Here is a 27,522-nt window from a genome sequence, read left to right on the forward strand (position 1 = left end):
ATTGAGAAGATGACAACTGGAGAGTTGACTCCTAAAAAGGCTCTGCCCTTGATTGATGAAGAGATTGGATGTTGAGCCAGAAACGTTACAGATTGGGTCTCATTACTTCTGCATCATTAACCGCCAGATGACATGTCATGCATAAACATCACGGGGGACAACAGGCCATTTCCTCCATTAACTTCTCTTCTTACATGTCTCGGGCAATTATTCTACAATCTCTATGTCTGACTGGGACTGGTCTATTTTTCAAGTCGACAGGGGGACAGTTTTTTTTTCTGAGAGAGACTGTTCTTCTTTTCAAGTTGACAAGGGGGAGGAATATTTTTAGGAGGGAGAGGCACTTTTCTTTTTTCAAGTCAAAGGGGAGACAGATTTTTTGTGATGGGCAGGAACTGTTCTATTTTCAAAGTCGAATTACGCTGGCATTTTTTAGGGGGACAGAATTTTCTATTTTTCAACTTGAGGGGGGGGTGATATTTTTTGACATGTACAGTTCCAGTGTTCAAGTTGAGAGGGGGTGTTCTCTTAATTTTGTAAGGAATTAAGGAAGTCAGGATTGTCATCAGCTAGTAGAGAATATATCATGAAGGGTAATCAGTTCAATATAGAGGGGTATTGAAAGAAACAAAGCTGGCCCCTAAATATTCAAATGAGACAGCCCAAAAAGTCAATAAAAGTCAGTGTTTGTTTATGACATTTTTGCTAAGAAGGAACCACGAACAGTTAAGAGTGTTCATGTTGCCAACAGCTTCTAAGGTTTTTAGAGATCAAAACTACATGATTTACTATTCCTTTGGTCGAACCTTGTTCATTTTCAGAGTCTATTCCTAAGTCAATATAACTAAGCCCCCCCTAGAGTCATTATCGGTCAATCCCTTGAAATACCCCACTGGGATGCACATCACATACTTCTATCACGATATGATATTCTTTATCATCTTCTATAATGGAAAATCACAGGCGCGTAGGCCATCATTACAGCACTGATTCACAGGTAAGCATGGACCGTGCTCCCAGGTCCCCCAACCCCTCCAATCAACCACCGGCATCCAATCCTGATTGCGTGACTCCGTGCAAAAATTGTTCGCACTCCGCGGCGCAATCGTCGGTTTTCTCATCCCCTCCGCAAACTAACAAGCGACATTCATGAAGCTGAGTTCACCTTTGGAGATGATGTGCCGGGAGTTTGATGGAATGGCATTACAGGTTGATTGGGCATTATCTCTTGGTTCTGGATGTGCGGCTTGTCATCCTTAGGGATTTGTCCCAAGCTACAAGGTAAGCTGTCCGGCAATACAGTTACCAAGAAGTACAGTGTATAGAACAAGTACATCTTGATTTTACCATCTGGAATGCACATAAAATCACACCCTTTCCTTCCACCCACCTTCCTCCTTCCCTTGTTTCTTCCTTGTACTAGTATTTGGTCTAGGCCAAGTTTTTCTCCACATCATTGGTATTGTTGACAATTAGAAACAATTCAAACTGGCAATATTGAGCAGTAAAGAGGAAAATTAAGCTTCCAACCACTTAATACTAATTAAAGATGCACGTTATCATTTTAATGGGCAATGAAAATGAAAAGGCAATGAAAAGGCAATAAAATTCACTACTTTTTTTTTGCTTCATGTTTGAAATAAGACGCAATGCTGGTAACATCAGTTCACCTTTGCTTTATTTGTGAACCTATATTCGGTGTATTTAGAGATTTTAAGTTGATGGACGGTTTCAAATTGCAGCATTTTAAAAGTACTGAAATAATTAGAAACCACAACAGATAAAGGTTACACCATCATTAAAGGTGAACTACCCTTATTGTAATTTACAGAAAACTGAAGAAATTGATGATTGATTGATTGATTGACTTATTGATTGGTTGATTGACCAATCGAAAAATGAAAGAGGGAACAAGGAAAGAAGGAATGAACACATTTGTTACAAAGTCCTCCGTCCTACCTGAGCTACACGGATCGTTGGCCCTGCCCGGTCCGTCCTCCTCGTCCGCCTCCTCCTCCCACTCCGAGAACAGCGACGCGTGGCCTCGGAGGAGGAGCAGCCCCAGCCCGAGCGCCAGCAAGGCTCGTCCCGCTGACTCCGTACCCCTCATTCCGCGCTCCTACCCGCCGGCGGACCGCTCTCTCATCCCCGCGGCGCGCGCCGCATGGCTTACGGGGGGACAGGCGTGCGCTGCCGAAGGAGGGGACAGGGTGTGTACGGTGGATCCCCAACTTTGTACGGAGCTGTCTTTCTTCACCCTCTCAGTTCCCGTCAACAAACTGGGGAAACAACTGAAGAGCCGCCGGTGTCCCTCTTTTTCCTCACGTGGGCGCGCTAGCGGGACGGCTCAAAAATGGTCTCGGCAGTGCTAATGGTGTCTAGTAAGACGTCTCAGCTTTAAAAGGAAGACAGACGACTTAAGGAGATGTGTTTCCTTGGGTTAGTCCGGAGCGCAAACTCACACCCCTGCCTCCACGTTTGGATTTTTGGAACTCTCCAAACCCGCATGATGATCCAGGTCTATAAATCAATAGTTGGACTGGTCCAACAAGAAGCAGGAATAGGGGAGGGACTGAGGGTTAATATTTTAGCTTCTTTGTGTTACAGTCCCATGGTTTAGGATTTTGAATTGATTACTTTTCTTTTATCATCATCTTTTCTAAATTAGTGACATGCTTACTACGTTTTCTTCACTGAGAATGAAGACTATCAATTTGAAAGTATAGTAATGTGCGTGCGGTGGACTATTCCAAACTTTCTCTGGACCAGAAACTAGTGAATTATGTCGTAAAATACAAAATTAATACTTTTATTCAAGTGCATATCAAGAGATGTTGATCACAGATTGATTTAGTGCTTTATATTGCCGTCATTGACTTGGGATTTAATATGTAATGCATATCAATGTAGATGGTGCTATTTTACGACGTAAAGTTACAGAGCACACGTTTTGCGACTCACAAGTTCACGTTACTTCCGGGTTTCGAAGGTTGTGTGACGATCACATGTTTTCTTCTTGTATCGAGGCTCTCTGGGTTTTTTTAACGATGTCTTTGCGTGTGTCAGTCATGTTGGCAGTGTTCTTACGACTTCTGGACACTCGCGGAAGCGGAATTGGAGCCAGTGACGTCCAGAAGAGGGCCGATCAGCCAGCCTCGCACTCGAGATGTTGTCATAATGAACAGGTAACCTTACGAGTTAGTAACTTTGCCATGTTTTTGCCTGATGATTGCCTGGTATCCAGCCGTATTATAGCTCCCGGTTCTCTTCTGTCCTCTCTGTAAATACTTTGTTTTGTTTTGTTTATTAAATACTTAAAATGCTTTAAATACTTATCCATTTGTAGAGATTGAATTGTCTTTGGATATTGTTTCCCTGGATGTACTAAAAACCACCATAAACATTTCAACAGGGCACGCCTGCCTCGTATATCGCAGCGGTGTACGAACACGACACGTACCTTCTACAGGACCCCCACCGCGTAATGAACCGTAGCGGCGCCTTGGATCTGATGAGGAAAAACCTCCAGGTGTTTGCAGATCAAGCTAGTGCTGCCAGCAAACAGGTGAGGTGCAGGTGGGGCAGATGATTGTAATACAAATGTAAGTGAAAGTGATTGGGGCATAGAGAAAGTGAAAGAGATCCTGTGAAGAAGTGTGTAAATAAATGTAAGATACGTTGGATATCATTTTTACCCTCAGGACGGATATATTCATTTGGTTTTTTCCACCTTTATATCTTGATATGAATCGTACATACATTAGATTTTAGTAAGACATATAATGTTACCAGTTTATAGGCTACAAAATTCTTTCTACCTTGAAGAGGTGACCTACAGGTCATTCACCTACAGGTCATTCACCTTTCTCCAAATAATGATTGAAAATACAGTACAACTAACAGTGCATCATTTTGACACAATATAGAAAGAAATTACTTGGGACAACAATCTCACTTCAAAATGGTAGGTACAAAAATTTGAAGTAAAGTTGTTATTCTTTATTATAGTAGGGTTTAACATCATGTTTATCCTGTACAAGATGAATATATGAATATACATATTACATAATACACTCTGAAAACCTAGGACAGCCCTTTATCTCATGATTTGATATCACCAGGAGGGTGCCAGGTATTAAAAAGAATACAATATGTTAGTCACTAAATGTTACAAGTTATTTATAAATAATATGTTGTTTATCAAATCCTACAGGGAGCCCAGATCATAGTTTTTCCCGAGGACGGCATCTACGGCATGGGGTACACCCGTGATTCCATCTTCCCCTTCCTGGAGGAAATTCCCGACCCTGTGATGCATCCTTGGAATCCGTGCCTCCTTCCACACCGCCATCACCACACAGAAGTCCTGCATATCCTGAGCTGTATCGCACGGAACAACAGCCTTGTTGTGGTAGCAAACATGGGGGATAAACAAGACTGTTCCAAGGATGTAGACCCACACTGTCCCGATGACTGCCACTACCAGTTTAACACGGACGTTGTGTTTGAAACGGACGGACAATTTATCGCCAAATATCACAAGTACAACCTGTTTTATGAGAATCAGTTTGACTCCCCGCCTAGATGTGAACATGTTACGTTTACGGTGTTCTCTGTGACGTTCGGCATGTTCACATGCTTTGACATTCTCTTTAAAGATCCTTCGGTAGAAGTTGTAGAAAAGTTGGGTGTAAAGAATGTAGTTTTTCCTACAGCGTGGGGAAATGCCCTGCCTTTGAGACATGCTGTTCAGTACCACCAAGCCTGGGCTATGGGAGAAAATGTCAATCTTCTATCAGCCAATCAGCATCATCCCTTCTTTGACATGACAGGCAGTGGGATTTATTCTGGCCAATCAGGAGCCTTGGTTTACTACCATGACTCTGATTGGTCAAGTGGGGGCAAGCTGCTTGTTGCTGTAGTGCCTACCGATCCTGGTTGTTCAAACGATGAAAACTTTTGTAACAAAATCACAGAATACGAAAAGAAAGACTACCCTGAACAGGACAATAATTACAATACTATTTCTAAGGTTTCAGTTGAGGGCCGACCATTCAGAAATCTTACTGCAAGGACTTTTCAGTCAAAGATAGAAGAAGACATCTACACTTTCTCACCCCTTGAAAATGGAACAGGCCATGTGGAGGTCTGTGATAATGCACTGTGCTGCCAGTTGGATTATTCCATGTCACTGAAGGAGGGAGAGCTGTATGCTTTTGGTGCCTTTGATGGACTGCATACATTCCAAGGGCAGTATTATTTGCAGGTGGGTTGCATATTGATGTAGCAGAAGCGCTACACTGTGTCCAATGCAGCTACTGCATTGTGAAGTGTGAACTACAGTTACTGCAAAAGGAAGCCAGGTAACTTGAAAGATTGTTGAACAGTATAATGGCTAGACATGCCTTCATACTATGAAGAGCAAACAATGAACTTCAACTTTAAATTTTCCCATATGTCAAAAGTTATTTTCCACAGTGTCATGTCAGCTAATACTTGTAGAAAGCCATATGATCAATACAATACTGTCACTATTTTTCCATACATGGACAGGCTCAATTTCTTTTGTCTTTTTCCTATGTTTGGTGATTCATTTAAAGGGTAACTAAAGTATACATTGTAAGATCATCATCTATATCGTTCCACGTCAGTGCTGCAGCCAGGCCACTGCCTTCCCTTTGTAAGATGCTTTGATATACATATTAAAAGTAATAAAATTTCACATTAATCTGTGATAACACAATCTAACCTGTACAATTCTATTGTAACAGGTGTGTGTTCTACTGAAGTGTCAATCAGACACCCACCCCTCCTGTGGCAGAAGCATCACCTCAGCCGGCACTTCCTTCTCCCTCCTTCACATGGCCGGCAACTTCAGCACTTCTTATGTGTACCCCGAGGTTTCCACAGACCGTGTCTCACTGGCGCCACCTAGTGAGTGGAAGTTTGAAGCGCAGGCAATAACCAGCACAAAGGGGATCTCGAAACCGCTGCTGTCGGCTGGATTATATGGGCGTTGGTATGACAGAGACTGAGATGGAATTGCCTTCTATTTCTTGCACTGTTCATGATCCAGAAACAAAGTGTTTTTGCTCATTACATTCTTCTTCAAGCAAATAGGGTCAATGGAAAGACACCTGTCAACATGGTTACAGGAAGTGTAGCAATTAGCAAACACCCTGTGATGTCCCATTACATGATGTATCAAGTGGTAGGATATCTGGAGGGACTAGGCAATATATTGTTTTTAATCAAGGATAAACAGTGCAGTATCTTTTAAAGCCTGTGTAAAGGTAAACATTATGTATTTGTCGGCAAATGTTACCTTTCTAGTTCATTGTCTTGACAAGACTGTACAAGAGACTCATAGCATGTGAATTCTGATAAAGGTTAGATATTTGGGTAATGAGATACTAAGGTAACGGTCAGTTGTTTCATACAGGGTCCACTGTCTTTGACTGAGTGGCTGTGGTTATTGTCTGACATTTACAAAACTCATCAAGTTGCTTAAGATAAGTCTTGAGAATACATTGTATTCTTTTATGCTCTATGAACAATTGTTGCAGGTTTTCTGTTCAATTTGTTACATGTATGTTTGTTTTGTACATATTAAGAAGAGTCTATGAACACAAAGAAATAATTCAAAATGTTCCACTCCTTTAAACAACTTTTTGGAAATGGAAAATGAAAAATGGTGATCTCCTGCTTGTTCACCACTATCTTTCAACTACACATGAGTCAAGTTATTGATCTTTATTGTTGTCATAAATATTTAACAACCTGTCATTGACTTTTATTAATGCACATGAAAATAACACAAAGAATAAAGACCTGGTGGACATTAAACTTAATCACAGTAGAGACCCATTACCACAAGGTTAATTGCTTCAGACAGACATTTTTATGTCTTGTTGAATATTCGTGCTTAAGAGTCGTATCATGTCACATCAGGTTTAGTTAACGCACTGTGCCGATAATGGGAAGAACTTATTTTTGTCCTGTCATGTCAAACCAAACCTATCAATATGTGAGAAATACGGGCAGCAATGTAACGATAGATTATATTTTTCATCTCAAACCTGCAACCGTTGCAATCTATATTTTGTTTCCTTTTTGAATTTTTTTTACATCATTTGTTAATTTGCTGTATGTCACAAAAATTTATTTAAATATTTGTACATTCATATATTTTATGCACTTTCCGTTGTTCATGATGTTTGTTGTTTTTTAGGTTAAAAACCATGTAATACTATGTACTTGTATATATGTGTGTATTATTGTGTGTATGTGTCTGTGTACCTGTCTGTCATTCTGTCTGTCTGTTTGCAGGGTTCGAAATACACATACTTAACTTGCAATTTGCACATAATTTTTGAGATTTGCATGTAAAATTATTCTGAACTTGCAATCTTGCATGTTGAAAATACCTGGCCTATTGGACAAATACTGAGGAATTAGACCCTCTACTCTTAGACAAAAAGACAAATGGACGTGTGTCTTTATCCTTTCATGTTTTTGCCAGTAACTTTCTCCGGTAGCTTTACTAGATGTAATCAAAATTCACCGATTCAAGCTAGCGATAATCGTCGCCATCGCCGCCTAGTTGTATTTTGCATGTAAATTTTTCAAATTGCACGTAAAATTTTTGTCAACTTGCAATTTTGCATGTAGCAAAAAAAAAAGTATTTCGATCCCTGGTTTGTGTTCCTGTATACTTTGGCCAGCAAGTACCTCAAGAACCTCTGGGTGGATTATGGTGACATTCAGTATGTTGGTAGGGGCTGGGAAGACTAAAGTCAGGGCCTCCTAACTCCTAACTTCTCTTGGTACTGCAGCTTGAACTTCCTTTTTTGTATTATCTGTTCTGAACATGCTATAACTTTTTCCAATGTCCTATTATCAAATTAGCCTGGGTACTGTCTGGAAAGTAGTTCACTATGGCATTTACATGTATCATACTACACAATATACAGTCGCTTATTGCTCTTACATTTATCATACACTACACACTCAGTCACTTCTCTGCTGCTCTGGTAGCAGAAGCGAACATAGGAGTGAAGTTCTACCCGGATGGTATCCAGGCTAATCATCAATACTATCGTGCAAAATGAACGTTTATCATTATCATATTGATCCAACCATCCACACCTGCCTGGCTCAATGAGGAATAATAGACCTGATAAGAGTCCCACACTGGTGTCCTGATGTCCGTATTGATTCCTTTTGTGCTTTTATTACAGGATGTTCATTGAAGCATGCAGACGGTCATGAGATGTTAATAGGTGTCATAAAACACTGTCAACTTCTATTTCTTCACAGCGTTGGAAGATAGAATTATTCAAGGAATGAAAGACTGAACAAATTAATGAACATAATGGTTTACCTAAAATATCTGTCTCTGAGAGTCGTGTAGAATGTTAAGTTGAGGGGGGTAGACTGTATCTAGTAAGGAATTTTAAGCCCAGACCTGTTCAGCAAGTAATTTGATTACATTGAAAATAGTAACATTAACACTATACACTTTAACACCAACATTGTTGACATAGTATCAATAACATAACATTAGACAAGGTTGATATTCTGTTTTATCTTCTTTTCAGGGAAGACAAAAAGTTCATGTCGCTATTATAACAGATGTATGACCACCAATTTTCAGAAAGTCTTCAGAAATTCATTCAATGGGGCAATTCCATTGTTTTCTTGTATAGAATGCATCTATTAGAAATTATATATGGGTGCGTATTAAAGGGCGGGTGTCATTGCACACTCATACATGTACACCAAACAAGATCTGTCCACTGCAAGGTAGTGACAGCGTATTAGGGGACCGGGAGCAAACTAATAATTATGCAAATAATATGTTTTGATTTGAGAATTTTGAAAATAAGAAAAGTCTCAACATCTAGTACCAGAAGTAGAAAAAAAATGTTCTTTTTCACACATTTTAGACTCCTGTCTTCGTGACTAAACTGATAAATGATTCGATACCGGTTATGACGTAATCACCATGACGATGATCTTTTAACATTAAAATCAACAGCATTATGTGATTTACTAAAATCAATATTGTCATTGTACATCAGTTAAACGAAGTATTTTATCGTAGAAACCCTTTGTTTCCATGTTTCACCACTGGTTTTACCAGCACGCATGCATTGTGCATTATCTTATCCAATATAAATTGTATTGACAGAGGAAGGATCAAACCTAACTTTTTATTGTGTGGGCAAAACTATCATGACAGTCAAAGACGATGACAAAGGATCATCAAAGCAGAAGCGTCTGAAATGATTTAGTAAAAAGATAAAGATCCCGAAACCTTTAATAGGCTGTATGAACAGTGGGCTGTTGTTGTTACTAGTGTCGAGGGCACTGTATTTATTGTAAGGCTGTTATTATATATATACATATATATATATATATATTCAACCCTCTCTTTCCAGTGCCTTTTACCTACAAAATCGAAGCCAGGTACCCATTTTTACACCTGACTGGAGCAAACAAAGTTGTGTATAATGCATCTCTCAAGGACACAAAAGCTAGCTGGGAATACCAAGAATAAAACCAGTGCTCTCTGATCTCCGGTCTGCTAGCACATCAATGCTACCACAGGAACGGAGTACCCATGAAAATGCTTTTATCGAAGCAGATCTTAGGAGAGAGATGGAACACTACAAAAATGTATCTGACAAGTACAAGTCTCTCGTTATGACAAATCTTTACAGTTGGAAAACACTATAAATCGAAATAACATCGTTGAAATGGTTGGGTCAATGGCAGAAAAGCTTTTTCAGTTTTTCTGTAATCTAAGAAAATACTCTCTAGTCACGAAATGAAATCCTATAATACCTCATGTAAGTCAGTATGTCGGAATTGATTTGTTTTTGTAGATCCGCCTGCTATACAGCAATGTTCCCAGTGTACCACTGTGTCATAAACATGGACACAACATTGGCAAACAAAATAAGGGTACAGAAAGGAGCATAAAGAAAAAGTATGGATCGTTACAAGCAATGCGATTTTGTTGGAAAACAACTTGTCAGTGTAAGAAAATAGTCACTGTGGTATTTCTGATCAATCAAACGACATAATGGCAACTGCGTTCTTTTCCAATGTGATGTCTTTACGTCAACCTTACCATGCGTTTTTCTTAGAATACCTGTCAACCTGTAACGCATACAATATGAGAAAAACATCATTATATGTGCCGCGCTGTGGGAGTAGACATGCTTTAACTTTGGGCACAGATATAATCGCTGGAATGAAGTGTAGGAAACAAAATTAATTGCCATTTCTATACACCTGTTCAGCCCATTTGTATGGACTTTGTAATCTTTTTTCTGTCTTAAGTCTCTGTCAATCTGATTGACAATTCTGATCCTTTTGTGACAAAAAAGAAACTCATATTATAGAATAGATAAGACTTTTTCATCCCAGCTTTAGATGTGAACAATGAAATGCACCTGTGTGTCCGAGATCGGTAGACACAATGACGTAACTGTCTTTTTTTCTCTTTTACTGTCCACAAATCAATTATTATCCCTTTGAGCTCACAATGCAATAACAGTAACCTAATTCTATCATCAAACGATCTTTGTACAATAAGTTGTCGTAAATTAGGTAACATCATGTGATTATCATAAATCATACTTGTCTAGCCTATAATATTTTGTCACGCTTTTAGTATTTCGCTGACACAGACACATCTAACGTAACTTATTTCTCAGTTATCTAGACCTTAAAGCCCCTATTGGAGGATATAAGAATGATCATATCATGAGGAGATGGCTGCCAAAGTTCTCCACTGGGAACCTGACGCAAAGAGAAAAAGGGGACGACCGAACGTAACACTTAAGAAAGTTTTGGAGGAGGAAGTTGGTTTAAAGGACTACAACTTGCTAGCCGCCATGCTAGATAGAAACGCATGGTCAGACATTGTTAATGGCACCTCGTATGAGGATGAACTGAACTGAACTGATGAATGATCAAAAAGTCAATGTTTTGGTCATTTCTTTACATAAGCAAAGAAAAACAAATTGAAATTATCTAATGACAATTCCTAGAGATATTTACAAAGAACAATTGCGACGCCATTGTTTCGAACGTGTTGAAAACCTCGGACTTGTTACGGATTGACGTTGTTTTGGTCAGGACTAACAATCTAGTTCAGCACGTAATGTACTGGTCGTTTTTAGCCAAGAAAACACTGAAAATGAGAGTTTGGCGCCAAAATCGTAACCTCAAACGGTACTTTTAAGTCCAATAGAAACATGGGTTTTAAGGGATATAAGTTATACTTCTTGTAAAGTCCAGGTCCCATTTTCAAACAACCAGAATGAGTACCAACATCAGCCTGATGGTATCCTTATTTTTGGCACCACAATCTTACAATATTCACCTTCAAATCCACGTAAAACATGATTTAAGAGGATTTATACTTCCTCAACTCTTGGTATGAGCAACCTCCTTGGTACGAGTTTCCGCTCGGTGTTTTGGCGCCAAAATCTTTCAATATGCACCTTTGAATACTCCTACAAGTGCATTTAAACCCGTGTCGAAACAAGGGTTTTAGAGGATTTGTACTTCCTGAAAAGTCTGAGTTTCCGCTTTGCGACATGATACAATGATGAGAATCAATACCCACATCAGTGCCGATATTTAAATCCACGTAGAAACATGGATTTTAGAGGATTTATACTTCCTGAAACGTCTGAGTTTCCGCCCTGGCCTGTGACATGAAACAATGATGAAAATGAGTGCCGACATGTCCAGTCTTTCTCACCGTTATCCCGGCATTATTGACTGGGGCAGGTGGATCAGGGCCGGTCGATAAATGCGTGATAAAGACCTACACCACGCGATATTACCATCAATATCGGCAGGAAGTTACCAACGGCTTCATGTCAGAGTTCGTTACCACTGTAAAGGTAACGGTAAAGGTAATAATGGTACAGGTAAAGGTGAAGGTGAGAGGAGGAATCAGGGTTGTAGCCAGCACCTGTCCTTCAGTCCTTTGAAGGAATTTTGCAGCTGGGGACTGAAAAAAGTTTTCCCCATTCCGTCCCCAGGGACAGACAAAAATTGATATGTAAAGATATAAAAAACTGAAACCCATGTGTTCTTCCTCACCAAAACAGATGACGTTGAACAGCTTAGTCTACAAGCAAAATTTGCACCTCAAAATGTAGGAAATTGTGTTTCAGAGAGTCTAGGTTTCAAAATTTTCTGGGACCCAGACCCCCTAGAAATGACGCGCAACACCACGCCATGCCTTCGGTGCTCGATAGGATTCCCATTCAAAATCGAGGGGACTGAAAATGATTTCAGGCTGGCTACAACCCTGGGAGGAATCCCTTACATCCTTGGTCGGAAGTCCTCCTAGGAGACGGATACTCCGAACAAGAAAGCTGCATCTGCTGGAGCCGTCTCACACGTGGCATACAGTTATGTCCCTGTGAGACTTAGTGCTCCAATAGACGAGAGGGTGGAGATGGTATTGCGCACGCCTTCTTCACCATAAAAAGTCATGTGCAGGTCAGGCAAACAGGCAAATAGCCTGTCTGCCTCCTCATCTGTCGAATCGACAGGAGAATCCAAAAAAAGGTGAAGGTAATTGTAAAGGTAAAACTAAGAGTGAAAATAAAGGTACAGGTAGAGGTAATAGTAAAATCAAAGGTAATAGTAAAGTTAAAGGTAAAGTTAAAGGTAATTGTAAAGGTAAAGGTAATTGTAATAGTAAAGGTTAAGTTAAACGTAAAGGTAATTGTAATTGTAAAGGTAAGGGCAAAGGTAAAGGAAAATGTGAAGGTAACGGTAATGGTAATGGTAATAATGGTAAAGGTAAAGATGAAGGTAATTGTAATTGTAATTGTAAAGGTAAGGGTAAGGGTAAGGGTAAAGGTAAAGGTGAATTCCTCGGATAGGACGTTAAATGGAGGTCCCGTGTATGGGGAGAGCCACGCCCCATCCAAGTTAAAGAACCCCCACGCGTGCGATGGTGCGGTGTGAGATGGAGCAAAAACCTTCTCTCTGGAGTTGGTGATTCACTTCAAATCACCCGGATGGAGGCCTAGCTGACCTCTGACTTACATCATTCACCAAGACTGCTTTTTCTCTAACAAGACAACTCAAATTTGCAATCGTACGACAATCGTTCGAAGTTTGTGACCGCGCCCTTGGAAGAACTGCAGCAACAAGAACGTAGTTAACTTTGTTCGATAATGAGCTGTCCTTTAACAAAATGACATAATAATCTTTGGCATATCGTAACGTGCAAAGATTAAATATTAATGACCATTATTCGAAGTAATAGGACAGATTACCGTGGCGATTCATCAAAAATGATCTTCCCATTCGTCATGTCCGTGACAGAGGCTTTAAAACCTCGTGCGTACCCGCCCTGTAGTGGCACACCGCGCTGGTTTCTGCTACAAGGTTATACGAAAGAAAGACTTATTGAGTTCTAATATATTTCTTGTTTGATAAATGAAGTAGCGAGCTAGCTGTTTCTTTTAGTTAGTTTTTATTTACTTTCAGAAGTTGCACCACTTGTTCTAAGTTTCTGCAGTCTTTTTCTGCCTATTCATCAAATCTATCGTTCTTATCGTATCGCTCTGTGTACGCCTTCTTCGTCTTCCCTACTTTTCTTTACATTCTTTACTGCATTATTTTCCTCTAATGCGACATATATACGGATGGAGAGAAGAACATGAAGTCTCAACAATCGGTAAGTTGTTTTTACTTTCATCTGAAGTGATGACGGCGGGTTGGAAGTAATTCTGATACCTTCATATGAATCTTTACAAGGGTCTTTTAAGTAAAGTTTGAAATTTTGAATGAAAAAAGCTGTTTGGCATTTCATTGTGATAAAAAATGTATACCACCACATTATGGTGCGAGTTTTATGGAGGGGATATTCGTCCATGTATCACTGTCCCATGTTTCATATCATGATGCGGTTCAATTATTACGTTTTTTTGGAGTGCTTTGGTTAACAAATGGTGTAATGTCTGAACTGAATACTAGTAATGCTTGTTTCTTCAGAAAACGTTACATGTCATATCAACTTTTATCTCCTGCTCGGACATGTTACTGTAGTCTTTTCGGAATGAAAATTTTGGTCGTGTATATCAGTTTCAGGTGTCAGCCTTATGCGTCAATTATACATGTGAAAAAGTAATAATAAGCTTATCGAGAAAATTAGCAGTGATTGAGTGTACTCGTACTTGGTTGAAAAAAGTGAGCCATAGAGAGGCCACATATCCATTTCACTCTATTTCAGTTTTACTATAGCTGAACGAAACAAAGTCATGCTTCACTTGAATCAAGATGACTAACATACCTAGATTGGCAGCCAGGTTATGGGGTTTACGATGTCTTTGTCGTTTAGGGTTAGGTTAAGAATGTTTTATTTCAAATTCATGCCCATGGGGCTAATTGCAAGAGAAGAAAGACTAAATACATGAAATGAATGAATGTGGTCTAGATACATGTAGATAAACTAAATTCTAACATACAAATATTAAGTGGATAAATGTACATACGATACATAATAGGGTACTAAATCTACATAACTATTATGGGGTTTGACTTCTTCTTTGAAGACAGTTGAAAATGAAGTGCCACATGTATTCTATAATAGATTGATTCGGTGATCTTAGTAGGAAGAGAATCTTTTGTGGCGTTTTTAACAATGAAAATGTTGGTGTGATTTCGGTCACTCTTTAAAATAGTCTTTTCCCTTCGGCATCGAATTGGGGGCATTCACAAATAAAATGTGTTTCATTACCTCCATGAAATGTCATGGAGGTTATATTTTACCCTGCGTTTGTGTGTCTGTCTGTGTGTTTGTGTGTGTGTGTGTGTGTAAACAAGATAACTCAAGAACGGCTGGGTGGATTGCTTTCATACTTGGTGTGTTGGTAGTGTGTGATGAAAGCTGGAAATGATTAGATTTTGGGCCCCCTAGCGGCTCCCCTTGGTACTGCAGCGCAACTTCTGGTTTTGCTATCTCGGTGTTCTGAACATGCTATGGTCACGATTTTTGAGTATTAGATAGCTCTTGTGCTCAGGAAGAAATGACATAAGTTTGGGCCCCCTAGCGTCTAGTTTTGGGATAGCAGGGGCGTTTTTGTCAAAAACTTCTGAAGAGGATAAATCAAAAAGGGAACAACGGATTTTCATGATTTTTGGTATATAGGTACCTTAGACAATGTTGTACACGATAAGATACTAATTATGCAAAATAGTAGTTCATTTGCATAATTAATGAGAATATTCTATAATAGCAGTTTTTTCAATGTATCTCTTGTTTCAGACATGCTATGGTCTTGACATTTAGGTGGTAGATAGCTTTTAGTGCCATGACATATTGGGGCAAGTTTCAGCCCCCTAACATTTAATTGTGGAACTGCAGGGGCATTTTTGTCAAGACAATCCAAAGAGGATAACTGCAGAAAGGAACGACGGATTGGCATCATTTTAGGCATGCAGGTAGCTTGGGCAAAGATATTCATAATGATATGCATGTTATGCAAATGAGGACTTAATTTGCATAATCAATGAGGAAATTGTATAGTTCAATTGTTTTCGATAACTGGACCTCAATACATGTAACACATGTTAATTATGATAGGTGGAATATAAGCAGACACCAAATATGGTAATGAGGAACTTATTTGCATAATTTATGTGAAAATTGCAAAACCACATTTTGATTAATAATTGGAATTTTATAATTGTGACATTTGTATGTAATCAATGATTAACAACGCCATGCATAAATTATGTTAATGTGTTAGTCAATTGCATGAAATTTACGAAAGCTCTTAATTTTCATGGAGGTATGAGGTCGCCGAACTCTAGTTTTCCACTGCATTCGTTGTGCACTGCTTACAAATTCTTTCTAGGGAGATTTGGTGCTGTAGCGAACTTGACGATATCATTTCTCATATTCCCCCTGATCTTTATTGACAATGAAGAGGACCTTTATTGCACATTTTACCAGACCGGACGTAGTACAGGTCAACGTGTTCCGAACTTTGCGAATGCGCAATACATACAAAGTACAAATAGAGAAATTTCAAGTTGTCTACTTTCTTGTGAATGTTACGAATAGCCGACAACAGGACATGTATAAAAATTCATAAATGCTACCCTCATTATGCAGTGTATGGCACAAACACATAATTCGTGGAGGCCTTGTGGTAAGAGATGATGACTTAAAATCTAAACGTTGGCAATTAACAATAATTATTTCTTCACTTGGCTCAGTTGAAAATGAGCACCTAACTGCGATTGTTGAAGTCTCGAATAGGACAAAAAGCGGAGGATCTATTTTTTAGGAAAGCCACACCACAATTATCAATAAAAGTAAAAGTATTAATAAACACCACACTTATCGAGTATAGATCCATCCCGGTGTGAGTGGATGAAACCTTACACACGTAGTCTGGTCTTTCACAGTTTGTACGTACACTTACGCACAAATGGACATTTTACTATATGTCATCAAAACAAAACAAACTATCAAGAAGGATGTCATTACAATTAAAGATCCTTAACGATCAAGCGCATTACTAAAAAGTAGTTTTTACGACAAAAGTGTATTCAATAGTCTTCTGATGTCAAAATCAAAATCAATACAATAACCATGGTTTCATTTGTAAAGAATTGTACAACAAATGAACTTTTTGTCTGCAATCCTGCGCGTGAGTACTCCTCACGAATCTATTGTGCTTGTTTTATCTCAGCTTAATTGTATTGGCATTTATAGCACAAAACACGACAAATAACTGCTTAGCGAAAGCTTTTGTGACATCTACGAGTGCCTATAGAGGATAAGTGAAAGATTATGTAGGTATGAGGTAATAATGACATCATTGAAACGGTTTTGTGTTGGCGACACGCACGTCCTGTTTCCAAGTCGTTTGGTTGAGCTGTCAATCATTTCAGTATGCATCATATTTCTTAGTCCTGTATACTGTACCATTAAAAAGAATCTTAAACCAAAAGCCTTTGTAAGACCTAAAGTTTCTTTAGAAAACCCAAGATTTGACGTCTATCGACGAAAGGCAAATACTCTTGGATGGTCGGGATATCAATTTTGTAGATTAACAAAATGATGCAGAAAATGGCACTAATCTCATTGGTTTTCAGGTCAGTATTAGATGTAGACTTGTCACCACCATGACCAAAGACAACGATATCAATGAGGATGGCATAGTGGTTAAAAAGAAAGTCCTCTGAATCGTTTTACAAAACCCGTCGCCTTTACCCAATGGAAGCATGAAAATCTCTGAATCTCCATCAACTCATTGTTCTCTTTGCAGTTACAACATGGATTGTCGTCCCGAAGAAGAGACACCTTCGTCTCGACGGTGTCCATGGAGACAACGACTTGTTTACGACCAATGAACGACGCTCCATTGAAGATGAAGCTCATTACTTTCTGTCATTTTTACTTTAACTCCAAACAATATTGTAGTGGAGAAGGGTAAGTACTTTCGCACTACATGTGTGCTGCAGGTAAGTTTCTTTGTTCCTTATCAGAACAGCACTTAAGTTACTTATATACAGAACTATTTGCTGGACCCAACAGAGAAGTCTATTCGTGTATAAATCAGTCTTTTCTGTCATACAAACTTTTCTGTTTATTTCTTATAGACACAGATGAGTGCGCATCCGACCCATGTGACAACAACGCTACCTGTCATGACTATGTGAACTACTACACGTGTGAGTGCGGGCCTGGTTGGGAAGGTGTCCATTGCGAAATAAGTAAGTGTCTGAAGTTACCTAAGTCAAAGTGTTATATTTTCGGTGTCGTTTTCTGTCTGTCTGTCTGTGAACAGCGTAACTCGAGAAGCTGTGGATGGATTCTTATGATATTTAGTATGTGGGAAGGAGTGGGCAAAGATCAAGTTCGACAACGGCCCCACATTGGCTGTCTTAGTAAGGTGCTGCAGCGCAACTTTGGGTTTTTGTATCTCGTGTTCTGGACATGCCATGGTAGTGATTTATGGTGGTATAAAGCTATTGTTTATTTATTTTTGCCTTGTTTTTGTTTTTAGCTTTGTTTTAGTTTCTAGAATACTAAGATATGAAAGAAACAAATTTCTTCGTGCCTGGCCTCATTCGATAAATTTTATTTTTCACAGATACCGACGAATGTTCGTCTGGCCCATGTTACAACAACGCCACCTGCCATGACTACGTGAACTACTACACGTGTGAATGCGGACCCGGTTGGGAGGGCGTCCACTGCGAAATAAGTGAGTGTAGACAGTAACCTTTCTGAAATCTGTATGTCTCAAATTACAATGAAGTGTAAATAGTAAAAATGTCGTAGGGGACTGGTAGTAGTAGTAGCAGCAGCAGTAACAATAGTAGGAGTCGTAGTAGTAGTAGTTATGTAGTAGTAGTAGTTGCAGTCATTGCAGTAGCAGTCGTGGAATAGTAGCGAAAGTAGAAGTAGTCGTAGACGTAGTAGTAGAGGTGGTAGTAGCACTCACTGAGTGGTGGTAGTAGTAGTAGTTGCAGCAGCAGCAGAAGTTGTTGTAATAGGTTTGGAAGTGATGTTAGTGTTAGTAGTAGTAGTAGTCACTGTTATATACATGTGTAGACATTTATTGCTACGGTAGGAGCGGTATTTCTCCGAACGAAATGCTTTGTGTGTCTTGCAGATACAAACGAATGCGGCTCCAATCCATGTTTTAACAACGCCACCTGCCATGACTACGTGAACTACTACACGTGTGAGTGCGGACCCGGGTGGGAGGGTGTTCACTGTGAGATCAGTAAGTACAATTCTGTTCAAGGAATCGGTAAGTAAAACCTCAAACAGCTAGGTTTTGCTGGACCCTACTGTTAATGAATGTGTAATATGTACAACCACGTTGTCTTGTCTTGCTCTTTCTTCACTTCTAACATTAGATACGAACGAGTGTTCTTCTGACCCATGTAACAACAACGCCACCTGCCATGACTACGTGAATTACTACACCTGTGAGTGCGGGCCCGGATGGGAGGGTGTTCACTGCGAAATAAGTGAGTACATTTTTGGCAACGCCTACCGGGTTGACATCTTGACATCAATTGAGTGCAATGTAATAATTCCATATGCTCGTATTTTTAGTAGATAAACAATGTCGTATAGTGCTATATCGTTTAAAAAGGCAGAACATTATTGCATTCGTACTTGATTCTGACCCTCTGTTTCAGCTGTGTGTAAAAATGCTCTGCATATGTGTGATGAAGTTATAGTTTTTGGCGACGCCTCAGGGGCGGGGGTCTTTCATTACTTTGACCCTCTTTTTACAGACACGGACGAATGTGGCTCCAGCCCATGTTACAACAGCGCCACCTGCCACGACTGGGTGAACTACTACACGTGCGAGTGTGACTCGGGGTGGGAGGGTGTCCACTGCGACATCAGTGAGTCTAGGCCAGACAACACGTATGGTAGAACTCACATGTCAGATACAAAAGGATTTGTTGGACCCAGGAAAAAAGAAAGAAAACTGTTACTCTTGTTGTTTCTAGACCCTTCTTCGTTGTTTCTTTTTCCAGATACAAACGAGTGCGCTTCAGAGCCATGTTACAACAGCGCCACCTGCCACGATTGGGTGAACTACTACACCTGTGAGTGTGGACCTGGGTGGGAGAATACTCACTGTGAAGTCAGTAAGTCCGTACCTCTTTCCTTCATGCATTCTTTCCTGCCTTCTTCCTTCCTTCCACTTCTTCATTATTTCCTCCAGCCCTCTCCATTGTTCCTTTCTTCCTTACCTTCTCTCATTTCTCCCTTCCCGCCTTCATTCCTACCTCTTCCTTCGTCCCCATATTCCTTCCTCCCTCCCCTTCTCCTATTTCGTAGCCTCTTGTGTTTCACCTCCTGTACTTCCTTGTTCATTACTTCATTCCTTCTTTCCTTCATTTCTCCTCACTAACTTCGCTTCTCCTTCCTTCCTTAATGCAGTACTTCATTCGTTTATGTTCTTCAGTCTTCTTTCCTTCCTGCATTCATTCGTCCATACGTTCATGAATTAATTCCTCTTTCACAGATACCGACGAATGTGGGTCCAACCCGTGCCAAAACAACGCCACGTGCCATGATCATGTCAACCACTACACGTGCGAGTGTGCCGCAGGGTGGGAGGGCGTGCACTGCCAAACCAGTAAGACGATGATTTCCTTCTTCAGCGTTGTCTTCTCACTTATGTGCTGTAAAGGTGTTATCGGCATATACACACCATAGCAACTGAGTTGCTAAATATGTCATGGATGAGAACTGTCCGGGTGATGACTTATATTGACTTGTACCCTAAAACTGTTCACGATATAACCAAATCATAGCAAAGGCTTAATGTTAAGTTGCATTAGTATATATACGTATATGATATCGCATTGCACTTAGTCCATTCATCTCCGTGTCTTTTGGAAGTGTGTATGTGTGTTAAGGTACGAAGCCGGACAAAGCACCAGAGGCAGGACAGTAAGCACCGACGAGTAGCATGAGAAGCACCTAGATGGGAACAGTACCTCGAGACCATGTCTAGCGAAGAAATAGACGTTAAACAAGGACAACAACAACAACAACAACAAACAAGAACCTTCGCAATTAGATTGCATCTGTATCTGAAATTGCATTTTAAGACTCTTCTCTTCGTTCTGTCATCAGACACAAACGAGTGTACGTCCAACCCGTGTCTAAATAACGGCAGTTGCCATGACTACATCAACTTCTACATCTGCGAGTGTGTGGGAGGCTGGAAGGGAGTGCACTGCGACGACAGTAAGGACAGCTTCCATTCCCTTATGAAAACAAACATGCTGCACATATAAAGGTCTATTTCGTTAATTGATTTTTCATTCAAAGCATATAATTGGCAACAAAACCTTAATTTCATCAGGTTGGTAGAACTTATGGTATTATAGCTTTTTTCCACACAACCTGTAATATCTTTCACCTGCTTATGTTTTGATGCCTATCATACATCTTCCTCAGAGCTTCTATTCCGGATAAAGGGGGATACAAACGTTTGGGATTGTATTCTCACCGCAAAAGCGCCCCCTACATCGGCTACATATAGCGGCGAGAAGCATAACTCCAGTCAGAAGCTTCGAGGAAGATGTCTGACAGGCATCAAAACGTAACATAAGCAGATGACAAACAATACTGGATACTTAAAAGGCAACAATACCAGAAGGGGAAAATTTTCCAGCGTTAATTTCTTTCTGTTTCAGATAATGACGAATGTAAATCCAACCCGTGCCAAAGCAACGCCACCTGCCACGATGACGTCAACCGCTACACGTGCGAGTGTGGGCCGGGCTGGGAGGGAATCCACTGCGAAAACAGTGAGCTCTTTTCAAATATGACCCAACAACACGTGTTTTGAAATGATGCTCTTGAACCTTGTAAAACATAGATAATACGAAGACCCACAACGACATCCTTCCCAAACTATTTCACCGGCGATGAACATCTCACAAGCAGGTTTCCAAGATGCGGCAAAATGGTCTCCCGTAGACAACGAAAGTTCATTCTGGGCCTTCGTAATTTTGCAAAATCTAAAGCTGAAGAAAGTTGTTATCTGAGTGTGTCTTTCTGAATGCCAATAGAAACATCATCTTATGTTTGACTTTTCATGGTGACATTCTCCACTATCTAAACGTTCCAATCATTTCAGATACCAACGAGTGTGCTTCCAACCCATGTTACAACAACGCCACCTGCCATGACCATGTGAATTACTACACGTGCGAGTGTGCCCCAGGGTGGGAGGGTGTTCACTGCGAGATTAGTAAGTAGCTTCGTGCAAACACACACTCTCAAAAGCTGTGCATAAAAACAGCTTGAACATGCAAGACAGCGCCAAAGAAGGATTCGCTGGACGCCCCTAATGTAATTTGATGCACATTCCCCTCATGTTTTTGCTACTTTTTGTTGTATCTTTTGAAATACAGATACCGACGAGTGTGGCTCGGACCCCTGTTTTAACAACGCCACCTGCCATGACTATGTGAACTACTACACCTGTGAGTGCGGACCCGGATGGCATGGCGTGCATTGCGAGATCAGTGAGTACAGGGCAATGCAATGGTCGAAACTAGGACTATTGCATAACGTACGGTATCTAGCTTATCTACTACATGTAACCAATGTAGTTACCACTACGTGTCAAAAAGAAGGAGAGGGATGGGCTCCACTTTCCAATACCGTGCCCTAGACACAATGGAGAACAACCTACGCGGTCCCTACGTATGGTCTCAAATAGCCATGGGTCTACCTTTACCTGATCAAGCATGTTGTTCTCTATATGTGACACTGTCATGATAAGTTGTCAACTTGAGTACTTTGCCACATTGTCATTGGCTGTACAAAAGTGACCTAAAAGATCAAACTTCGACCAATGACTTTTAAGTACCATTGGCATTGCTAGAATACACGTTTAAGAAGTGAGTATAAAGGCATTTGTCATTGTGTTTTCAAATTGACTGTCTTTTTGAAGTTTTTAACGTACATCCCATGTACACATGTACGTGTTTGTTCGTTCTGCAGATACGAACGAATGTGCATCAGATCCATGTTACAACAACGCCACCTGCCACGATCACGTGAACTACTACACCTGCGAGTGCGCTCCAGGGTGGGAGGGCGTCCATTGCGAGATCAGTGAGTTCTAGAGCTAACCTACCCAGGTGAACCCTGGGAAAGGTACACCCAGGAATCTCTTTCTCAGAGATATCCCTGGATACCACAGCATTAGGTCCCGGATGTTGAAAATGTGCCGAACAGGTAGTACGTACGGCATTTCCTGTGAGTGTATGTATGTCACTACCGGTTACGCGCACAGCTCCGTATGAAAGGATTTGCTGGGCTACAAGCTAGAGAGAAGAATGTGTTTTCGCTGCTACTGATTTCATACGATTCTCTTTTTTTAAACAGATACGGACGAATGTGGGTCGGACCCCTGCCTAAATGGCGCCACCTGTCACGACTTCGTGAACTACTACACGTGCGAGTGTGTCGCAGGCTATCAAGGAGTGCATTGTGAAGACGGTAACTTTTCTTAAACTCTGGTATTCAAGCATCTACAAGAACAATGAATTTTCAAACATTTTGCTGACACAGGTATTCAATCATTTCCATTGTATGAATGTTGTATGTAAAGCTACCTGTAGTTCACTTTTATCCGCGGGGTAACCTATACCCGTTGCTTTAGAAGCAGGGTATTTATTGATGTCAAGTCGATGGATGGTGTTTTCAAATTACTGTACAATACTTTAAAAAAACTGCAACCTCCGTCCATCGAATTGGTATCCCTATATACATGTACCCCGCTTTTAAAAACAACGGATAAATGTTACCTCGCAGATAAAGGTGAACCAGCGTGTGTTACCGCTACATATTCAATCGTTTGTACTCTACCGGGAGTTCTGTATGTACAGGTTATTTCTCATGTTTTACGAAGTGCTAAATGTTGAAGTATAGATGAGTTGATATCATATACATGTACACCTTTCCAGATAACAATGAGTGTGACTCCGTCCCGTGCCAAAACAACGCCACCTGTCATGACTACGTCAACTACTACGAGTGTGAGTGCGGTCCCGGATGGGAAGGTGTTCACTGCGAAATAAGTAAGTTTCTATGAAAACAAGATCGTGAAATGTAGATTAACGTACAAAATTGTACATTTCAATATATTTATTGAATACAATGGCAATCCTATAAGAAAGAACAATGAAAACTTAAGTCTTTCCTTTGGTCGATCGCGGCTGTTTGATTCATGATCGAAGCTTCTTCTTTTCTGTGGCAGATGCCTTTTCAGAAGTTAGTTTGTTAGACTATGACGCTATGCTGAATGGTTAAACGATAACTGCTTTCATTAGCCTTTGTACCATCCGGGTAGTATGTTCGCCTCTGCTACCTGGAATAGCAGAGCAGCGACTATATATATAGTGTACAATGAAAGTTGGAGGGAACTACTATTCGGATGGTACCCATGCTATACTTTCATTAGAATAAAACAAAATGCGATGGTTGTATATTTGTACCGCAGATACCGATGAGTGCGCCTCCAACCCGTGTGAAAACGGCGCCACCTGTCATGACCATGTAAACCGCTACACGTGCGAGTGTGTGCCGGGGTGGGAAGGCGTACACTGCCAGATAGGTAAGGTCTACCGTGCAAAATCCATGACCTTTCCATGTTTCCTTTAAACAAATCAACTCATCCTTCCTGGTAATAAACATGTTGATTGGTGGTATCAGCCTAAGCCTGTATAAGGCTTCGTCTTTTCTAGCGACACCTCTGGCCATACTATACTACTGGATCTGCCGTGTAAAATCTTCTTTTTTCCTTGAAACATCTCAGCACGTTTTTTTTTCGACTTTGTTGATCCCACAGTGCCGACATGTAAGCATAGATATAGGCTTGCCTAATCTAGACGACGGCTCATTCTATAAACTAATGGATTTATAATCTACGACTATCTTTGGAATACATCCGTATGTTTTACTTCCACATTATGACTTTGTTGATTTCGCAGTATTCATATATGAGCCTGTACAATGTTTTATTTGGCGACGCCAAAGCCTAATACATGTAATAAAGTGATTGGATTTGTTTTGTTGTTGTTGCTTTTGTTGTTGTTTTTGTTATTTCTATGTTTAGACACAGACGAGTGCGCGTCCAGACCGTGTCAGAACCGCGGAAGATGTCGTGACTTCATCAACTTCTACATGTGCTTCTGTCAGTTCGGCTGGGTCGGCACCAACTGTGAGATCAGTGAGTTCCGACTAAACTTGTTTTGTCTTTTAGCCTAAGATGTGGCGTACGAGTATCTTTATTTAGAAAAGAAAGAACCCAATGTGCAAAGGATTTAGAATAATTTCATCTTTACGCCAATTTGGGGATCATAGCTTTTGGTATAATGCAGACCTTTTTGTCCATAACAGTATGATTTGATACGTACTGCAGCAATAGCAAAATTTTATTTGACTTTGTGAAAGCTTTGAACGTTTAGAAGCCTGATTAAATCTCACTTATAGCCCACCGAACATCCGACCGGTCTCTGGGTCAGTACAGCCCTGGACAGTAGAGTTTGTGTTACACAGACCAGACGTTTAGTAATGATGCAATTCATTATAACGTCGACGTCTTGAGTAAGGTTATAGTGTGTTTTAGATAAGGAAAACGCAGTTTTACTATACAGTGAGGCTTTTACTGTGGTACTGTGGTGTAAAGTATGCCATCTGATTTTTTTTCAGGTAACTTCTGCGCGTCTGACCCGTGTCAGAACGGAGGCACGTGTAGCGAGACGGCTCCAGGGTTTGAGTGCACCTGCCTGGGAGGGTGGGAGGGGTGGACCTGCAACCGCTGGATCGGTAAGGATCGCATCTAATATATCGCAATCAACATCAATGATATTCTTCAAGTTGAATAGCCATTTCCTGGTTTATAAAAAAAAATCCGTAGTGCACGTAGTTCGGTGGTTAGCGCCCATACCTCTGGACCGAGAAGGCGGACTTCGAACCCCTGTTGTGTTGCTCACATGGCATGCACGCCACTGGGTGTGGCTGCAGTCCTTCGGGCATGACGTTAAGATGTTGGTCACTGTTTGCTTGTCGAAAAGAGCAAAGGGAATTTCCTAAGTACAATGAACCTGTAAAAACTGTGTCTGTCTTCTCTTCATAGTGTATATCTTCTGTGAGCTAAATTGGTTTGAGATCAATGTCATTTTTCTATGTCAACTGAGTTGCCATGGTGTCTGGATACGTGTTTTGTGACTTGTAGGTCTTCCTCATTTGCATAATTTCTGTGTACACAGATCGTCCGTGTGACTTCAACTTCTGCGAACATGGCGGGACCTGCATGTTGCTGGTGACAGGCGAGAAGTGCTTTTGTACGCTCGGCTGGGACGGCAGAAGCTGTGAAAAAGGTGAGCTTACTTGACCCTTCTATACATGTGCTAAGTCTACTACTGAAAACATCCACACCAAGAGAGTGATATATAGAGAGTTGGAGGATAAAGGTTAAAATCTCACAAGAACTGTGTTAACTTTGTCAATAACGATTTTTAGTTCAGTTCCACAGGGCTTATGATGTACATAGGGGAATGATGTCCCCTTTCTGTTTCAATAGCAGGGTATATATATTTTTCAGAGGGGGTATGCTAGTCCGTCTTCCTTAATTAACGTGCTTGCTGCACCTCTTCAAACGCGGGACCCTTTCACATCCCTTCCGAAAGCCGGGCGCAACCCCAACCGAAATGCCCTGCCCAGGATTGAACTTGACTCTCTCAATAACAACATGACTCTCTGTATTTCAGTGTTCCTTGGCAGCAACGTCGAGACCGGATGGAAGCTGGGCGATTCCGTTGTAAACGGAAACTGGTCGGGCGGTGCCATTCAGACGCTTGACGGGGACTGCTACCAGCCGGATAGGTTCGAGTTCCGCACCTGGAACACTTGTCGGTTCGCCAAAGATGGCGGACAAGCGATCACCAATGAGCAAGCGCACTCCGGGAACTTCTCCTGGCACTTGAAGAGGGGTTCCACGTCCACGTCCGAGGGAACCCCGTTTTCTCCTCCTCTCAGAAAAATAGCCGGTCGAGTCGACAGGGGATACGTGGCCGACGGGAACTCGTTCTACGTATCGTTTTGGTTCAAGATGGCGGGGAGAAGAACCGACGATTCCCGAGTGGCGGTCGTGGCGGCGAATCCCGACGGAACCGTCCGATCGTCCAACTACATGGAGATATTCACGGACGACACATTCGGGTTGGCGGTTCGGACGACCGAGATTTTTCCCAACTACACCTACTGTGCCCGTACCCAGGACTGCTTCCGAAACTCTTACCACCTCATTGTGGGCAACCTACCTCTGTATGAATGGCACCGATTAGACATGACTTTTGTTGCTGAGCCTATAGACTACATGGACAAATGGAAATACGTAGTGGATGAGAAGGCAACCCTGATAGGGGGCGCTTTTCTTGCGGTAGAGAGATTCGATTTTGGCGATCCCTACGAGTATGTTAACCGGATAAAATTCCAACCACAACATAGAAATCAGGACGACGACCATGCAGGTTTTTATTTCGACGACATTTACTACCGAGTGTTTAACTCTAGTGCTCCGGATGTCACACTGGCGGAGTATGGGACCTCGTTCGAAGCACACGACATCCCATAATTCATTTCTGTCAATATCCCATGATTCTGTTCGTCCTCGAGGTGTATCAGAAGATGCCTCCGCCCATGGGGCGTCGCCAAAAAAGTGCCAAGAAGGTTATTAAACACGTAAATGGTTGTTAAAATTGATAACAAACTGTTGCAATTGGGAATACTGTGAACAAAGACAAAGAATACTATTATCATTATAACATAAGTCTAATCAAGTTTATTCGAAAGGTAATGTTGCTGCTACGAGTGTTTCAGAGATATATTTCTTGTCCATGTTATTGTGTTCACTGTATGTACAATGTACCTATTAGCTGTGCGTGTTCAAG

General features: G+C 40.9%; 4 protein-coding genes across 5 annotated transcripts in view; 3 read left to right on the plus strand and 1 right to left on the minus strand.

Moving 5' to 3' along the window:
• LOC118405444 (bone morphogenetic protein 1-like) overlaps positions 1–2,523 on the minus strand; it is a 117,565-nt gene extending 115,042 nt beyond the window's left edge. Inside the window, exon 1 of the mRNA XM_035804944.1 lies at positions 1,960–2,523. Within this exon, the coding sequence (XP_035660837.1) occupies positions 1,960–2,110 (151 nt within the window). The 5' untranslated portion in view covers positions 2,111–2,523. The remainder of the gene's footprint in view (positions 1–1,959) is intronic.
• A 439-nt stretch (positions 2,524–2,962) lies between these two features.
• On the plus strand, positions 2,963–6,087 carry LOC118406209 (pantetheinase-like). The gene is made up of 4 exons (XM_035806112.1): positions 2,963–3,185; positions 3,413–3,565; positions 4,214–5,266; positions 5,772–6,087. Exons 1-4 carry the CDS (start codon positions 3,006–3,008, stop codon positions 6,033–6,035), a joined length of 1,650 nt encoding a protein of 549 aa, XP_035662005.1. The 5' UTR covers positions 2,963–3,005; the 3' UTR covers positions 6,036–6,087.
• Positions 6,088–17,513: 11,426 nt separating this feature from the next.
• LOC118405445 (fibropellin-1-like) lies at positions 17,514–23,660 on the plus strand. The gene is made up of 15 exons (XM_035804945.1): positions 17,514–17,526; positions 17,665–17,751; positions 18,159–18,272; positions 18,684–18,781; positions 18,849–19,047; positions 19,321–19,434; positions 19,570–19,683; positions 20,064–20,177; positions 20,681–20,794; positions 21,247–21,360; positions 21,693–21,806; positions 21,970–22,083; positions 22,565–22,678; positions 22,952–23,065; positions 23,533–23,660. The coding sequence occupies exons 1-15, from the start codon at positions 17,514–17,516 to the stop codon at positions 23,658–23,660; spliced, it is 1,665 nt and encodes a 554-aa protein (XP_035660838.1).
• Positions 21,886–27,300, plus strand: LOC118405244. Of its 2 annotated transcripts, XM_035804638.1 has the most exons (9): positions 21,886–22,083; positions 22,565–22,678; positions 22,952–23,065; positions 23,533–23,646; positions 24,069–24,182; positions 24,684–24,797; positions 25,280–25,396; positions 25,840–25,950; positions 26,341–27,300. In XM_035804638.1, the coding sequence occupies exons 6-9, from the start codon at positions 24,752–24,754 to the stop codon at positions 27,204–27,206; spliced, it is 1,140 nt and encodes a 379-aa protein (XP_035660531.1). In that variant the 5' UTR covers positions 21,886–22,083; positions 22,565–22,678; positions 22,952–23,065; positions 23,533–23,646; positions 24,069–24,182; positions 24,684–24,751; the 3' UTR covers positions 27,207–27,300. The 2 variants fall into 2 exon arrangements, with proteins under 2 accessions (XP_035660531.1, XP_035660530.1); XM_035804637.1 differs by lacking the exons at positions 21,886–22,083; positions 22,565–22,678; positions 22,952–23,065; positions 23,533–23,646 and having other exon boundaries at positions 23,763–24,182.
• Positions 27,301–27,522: the final 222 nt, after the last annotated feature.

The sequence above is a fragment of the Branchiostoma floridae genome, chromosome 18 (genome assembly GCF_000003815.2).
Source record: "Branchiostoma floridae strain S238N-H82 chromosome 18, Bfl_VNyyK, whole genome shotgun sequence".
NCBI lineage: Eukaryota > Metazoa > Chordata > Leptocardii > Amphioxiformes > Branchiostomatidae > Branchiostoma > Branchiostoma floridae.